This window comes from Egretta garzetta, unplaced genomic scaffold (assembly GCF_000687185.1).
Source record: "Egretta garzetta isolate BGI_Z169 unplaced genomic scaffold, ASM68718v1 scaffold61, whole genome shotgun sequence".
Classification (NCBI taxonomy): Eukaryota; Metazoa; Chordata; class Aves; order Pelecaniformes; family Ardeidae; genus Egretta; species Egretta garzetta.
This window is the reverse complement of record NW_009258620.1, coordinates 1,056,975-1,061,499: the sequence shown is the minus strand read 5'-3', so window position 1 is coordinate 1,061,499 and position 4,525 is coordinate 1,056,975. Positions and strand designations below refer to the sequence as shown.

At 42.8% G+C, this 4,525-nt stretch overlaps 1 protein-coding gene across 1 annotated transcript; it reads right to left on the bottom strand.

Annotated features, from left to right (window-relative positions):
* Nucleotides 1–428: 428 nt before the first annotated feature.
* On the bottom strand, nt 429–4,482 carry TMEM52 (transmembrane protein 52). Its single transcript, XM_009648124.2, has 4 exons — nt 4,400–4,482; nt 3,465–3,509; nt 1,415–1,584; nt 429–748 (listed from the first exon to the last, which is right to left on the bottom strand). Exons 2-4 carry the CDS (start codon nt 3,494–3,496, stop codon nt 429–431), a joined length of 522 nt encoding a protein of 173 aa, XP_009646419.1. The 5' UTR covers nt 3,497–3,509; nt 4,400–4,482.
* Between the last annotated feature and the right edge of the window lie 43 nt (nt 4,483–4,525).

Below are 4,525 nucleotides of genomic sequence, written 5' to 3'. Positions count from 1 at the left end.
AGCTATTCAGCATGACTTCCTAGGATTCCCCTTTCAACTCTCAGTTTCTGAAGCTTCTGTTCCGGAACAACAGCTTGCTGTTTGTACTGTTCCAACCCTTCATGTGTGTTCCCAAGACAGCAAAATTTCCCTGACCTTTTTTATTGCCATATGCTGGACACAAGGAATTATTTTTTTTAATCAGATGAACAAGCATTCATGTCCCATTTACACAGGTACTTTTAAACTGCTGTCCTTTTACTTCATTCCATATCCTTGAAGAAGCTTTACCAAGAGAGCACAGCAGTCATTGAAAACGTTTCTTCTAACTGACACGAGGGCATGAGAGGAAACATCTTTCCATCATAACCTGTCTACAAAACCAAACTCTTCATGTCTTCATTAACTCTTAGAGTCCCTCCGTTCCTTTACTCCCCATCTGAAATGAGTCAGAGCTGCGGCTGTTCTTGTGTTGCATCTTCTGAATTTTCTGAATTTGCCTGTGTTGCTGGATCTCTGTTGACTGTATCAGGTGAATACTGGATGGGATTCAGCCCACCTTCTGTCACCTGTCCAGGGATGTCACTGAGTTTCTGGCTTATTCCCAATACTTCAGAGTATTGTTTACCCATTTGGACGGCTTCATCGTAAGAAGGTGGCAACTCCATTGCATAGAGACTGTAAGCTGGAAGGGACACAGTGTTCTTGTCCATATCCACAAATATTGAATGAATAGGGGCACTTAGAGGGTACTGGAATGAGCTATATGCTGCGAAGAAAAAGGATTAAAAAAAAAAAATTAAATACTTGCATGGAACACATATATAAAGGGTTAGTCCTGCTTTTCTCCAAGAAATTCTGGACTCATTTTTGTGGTGTCAGAACATACGCACTATATACTAAAAGCGATCAGTATAGAATTACGTGTGATAGAATCTATACATTCTACAAAAGAAAGCAGTCACAAGGGAAAATGTCTCTGCGTATCACCATCCAGTAATTGTTGTGAAATACCTGACGTAGCACATGTATGTTGTAACTGAGGTAGTTTCAGTTGTGTTCGTACATGAACAGCTGTGAATAATTCCTCACATTAGCAATAACTTTGCCTGGAAGAGTTGGACAGTGAGGTGGGCAGAAAAGTTACAAAAATAAGGGAATGGTGATAAGAACAGATGTGGGAGACGACACAGAAGAGGTTAACCTACCACAGACTTTATTTCAACCCCTATAGCATTAAATCCTACTTGTTTTCTGCACTCACTGTGTTGCCCTGATGACCTTGCTTTATCTCTCCTGCCCACCCTATGGGGCTGAAAGTTGTTCTGGGAGTACATCAGCAAGTCCCCGTTACTGTAAGGGCTAGGCACAGAATTCTAGGCACACATTCAATAGCAAAGCCCTGTTGAGTAGTTGACTCCCAGAAGATACTTACAGGTCACTGTGCTATGGGCAGTGCTGTCGCTGTCGATAGGAGTAACTGTCAAATCGTAAGGGTGCCTAGGGAAGGTCTCAACCGGAGGCCTCTTCTTCCGGCAGCAGAATTTGATGCAGCTTGCTGTGATCCCACAGAACAGGAGCAGGAACACAGTCAGCAAGATCAACCTTAGAGAAGGACGGAGAATACCATAATTTCATTGCTTATGTTTTACTTCTTCCAGAGCTGAACATAGTTTCGCTCTAAATGGGTGAAGACAGGCCAAACCTCATAGGTTTAGTTCTGAATGGGTGCTGGATGCTGAATTAGAAAGTGGGATCACAAACACTTAATCACAAGTTGAAGTACTACTGACCATCCATACAATCCCTTCTGGCTCACAGATGCCATAATGTTAATTATCAGTGGTTGTATTTACAGCTTTTATGCAGTGAGAATTGGCTCCGCTTTCAACAGTAAGAGCGGGTATGTACTTGGAGGGAAATACAAGTACAACTTTCACAAGTCTAGGACCTGTATTTATAAAGGAGCACAGAAATTATATTTTGCAGGATGTTTTGAAAACACAATTCTATCTCTAGCTATTGTTTAACAAAGTTTATTGTTTAACAAGTCGTAGTGAACCTAGGTGGACATGCTCGTGTTTCAGATTCTCCTCTCAGTTGAAACGCTACCTTCCTGCCCCACGATATCTCAAATGGATCCTCTCTTCTCATGAGCTAGGTGAGCAGTAAGAGATGCCGTGAGAAGATGAGGTAATAAGAAATGCTCGAAAGTCCTGTGAAGAAGTAAGTCCAAGGACAAAGTTGAATTCATAGTGACCTGACAGGAATTACTGTGTGACAGATCATGCTCCTGAATTTCTCGTTAGGACTATTTTCCACCCTAAATATGTATAAAAATGGCCCCAGTAGCATTCTGTTCTTTTTTCCAAACTGAAGGTAGTGCTTGCCCATAGAATCATGATTCCAAAATAAGCGTTGCTTTAATAACTGTTTTATTTAGTTCTAACAAGAGTATATTTCTATTAGTATGACAGTCAGATACACACAAAACTACACTTGGTATAAAGGCTGGATTTGAGGGCCTCAAACTTCCACAAATTTCATGCATTTTCCTGCAATTTCTTGTTTTAGAAAAACACTTTCAGGCAACTTAAAACCATGTGTGAGAAGAACATGCTGCCCTGCTGGGACTTTGCGATGAAACATTCCTCCAGCGCGAGGAGCGTTACCTCATCGCTAGCCAATCAGTATTTCCTGACACTCCACCAGCTGCACGCTGGGGTGTTGTGTGAAACCACCATGCCTTCCTATGCTGCTGCCCCCTGACGAAGGCAGAAATCACCCAGGTAGAGGCAGCTCAGCAGTACAAATCCCAACTCTAGCTCATTAGCTTTCATGATTTCAACGCCGCCTAATTACAGAAGCCTTCTTAAAATATTTAATGTAACTGTGTATTTTTAAACAGTTCTGTTTATCAGCATGTTCTAAGAAAGCAAAGAATATCACCCAAAATTAGTCGAGACTGAATGACAGCTAACAGTAACCAACTCACTCTGCCTGCTACCATCAAAGTTACTACACTGACCGGGTGCAAACCCTAAAACCAATGCCAGGATACCTGTGGTGCATGCGCTAGGCAAAAGGCGAATCCACCTGTGCAAGAGCTCACCCTTTTACTTATCACTATTTTCCCCTTTTCAGTCATTCAAACAGCCAGTAAACAGGTTTGTCATCAGCTTGAGTTCAGAATGCAAACGCGCCACTGGAAGCTTCAGGGGAACAAGCAAGCCCTGCCATTAAACTGCCGCGTGCTCGGAAAGGGAAGATGACATATCCCTAGCCGAATGCTGCGCCCTGCCTGACACCTTATCTCCCCTCTGGTCTCATGTGTAATATATTCCACTGGCAGCTTTCATAAAACCGAGGAGAAACCCTTTCCCCCGTCCTGTCTAAGGGAAGCGCGTTTCAGTTACCGTACTACAATTACTGTTCATAATAACTTTCAAATTATTCTGGATTAGTAAGATTAATAACAAACTTACCAGACATACCACAGGCTTGTCCAATCAGACATGTTCTGAGGGCATCTGTGGAGGAAGGTAGATGATTCACTGACTTATATAGCTACAGTCAAACAGTGAATGTATGACGGAATAAATTTTGCGGCATTTCTGAGGTGAAAAAGGGGAAGCAATCAGTTAAGAGTAAAAAAAAAAACACAAACCCTTTAGATTTAGTTCTGGCAAAAAAGGAGCAAAACCCCTTTAGATTTCATTTCAGAGGACTGTTCTTCGTGGTTGTGAAATTACTCCAGCTAAGAACATGCAAATAACCCCACTGTAAAAGCTGGCTTCTGAATCAATAAATGTTTTTACAAAGTGGTACTTCACTGTTGCTTAGGAGAGAGAATTGCACAGGCCGGATTCTCAAGAAACGTATCGAAGAGTTATTTAAAGTTAACCGAGATGAGGTGCCTAATACCATAGGCTTGTCTGAAAATGCCAGCTTAAGGCAACTGCCCGCTTCCCCCAGTTATTTTTAAATTACTTTTCCATAGCTCCAATACAACCAGAAATGGTTTTTTCAGGTCTACTTCCAGTAGGAAAAAAAAAAAAAAAAAAAAAGAAAACAGCTTCTATTACATTCCAGGAGCGCAGCTGCAGTGCTGGGCGTACTGAATTGCATGCCGTGGGTTTCATGCGCCAGAGCAATGCTTTTGCCCCCAGGAGAGACTCCGCAAACGGGCTTTGCAGAAGCGGACGCTTCAGAGGCATTTTGAAAGAGAGGATGGGTCACCTCAGCCTGCAGAGCAAGGGCAGCCAAGTCCAATTTGTTAAGTCGGTAACGACCTCAGAGGTAGAAAAAGCAGCAGTAAGGGATGGCTGTAAGTGATCGTTCTGATCTGGTAACGTCATCAGGAGGGGAGCAGGTTTGGTAACAGAGATTTGAAAATTTTGGAAAATTTTTGACTACTCACTGATCAGAGTTCTTGCGGTTATTCTCCGAAGAGCAGAGCGATGCCTAGGAACGGAGGGGGAAAGGAATCAGGGAAGCAGGTGGCCGAGCGAGCAGCACCTCGTCCAGCGGCTGCGGCTGCCTAGCG

Bases quoted from the DNA above. Each gene is read 5' to 3' on its own strand.
- TMEM52 (XM_009648124.2), bottom strand. From the start codon at position 3,496: ATGTCTGATTGGACAAGCCTGTGGTATGTCTG. The intron at 1,585-3,464 runs GTAAGTTTGTTA...TCCTTCTCTAAG, and splicing joins ACAAGCCTGTGGTATGTCTG to GTTGATCTTGCTGACTGTGT. The intron at 749-1,414 runs GTAAGTATCTTC...TTTTCTTCGCAG, and splicing joins TGCCCATAGCACAGTGACCT to CATATAGCTCATTCCAGTAC.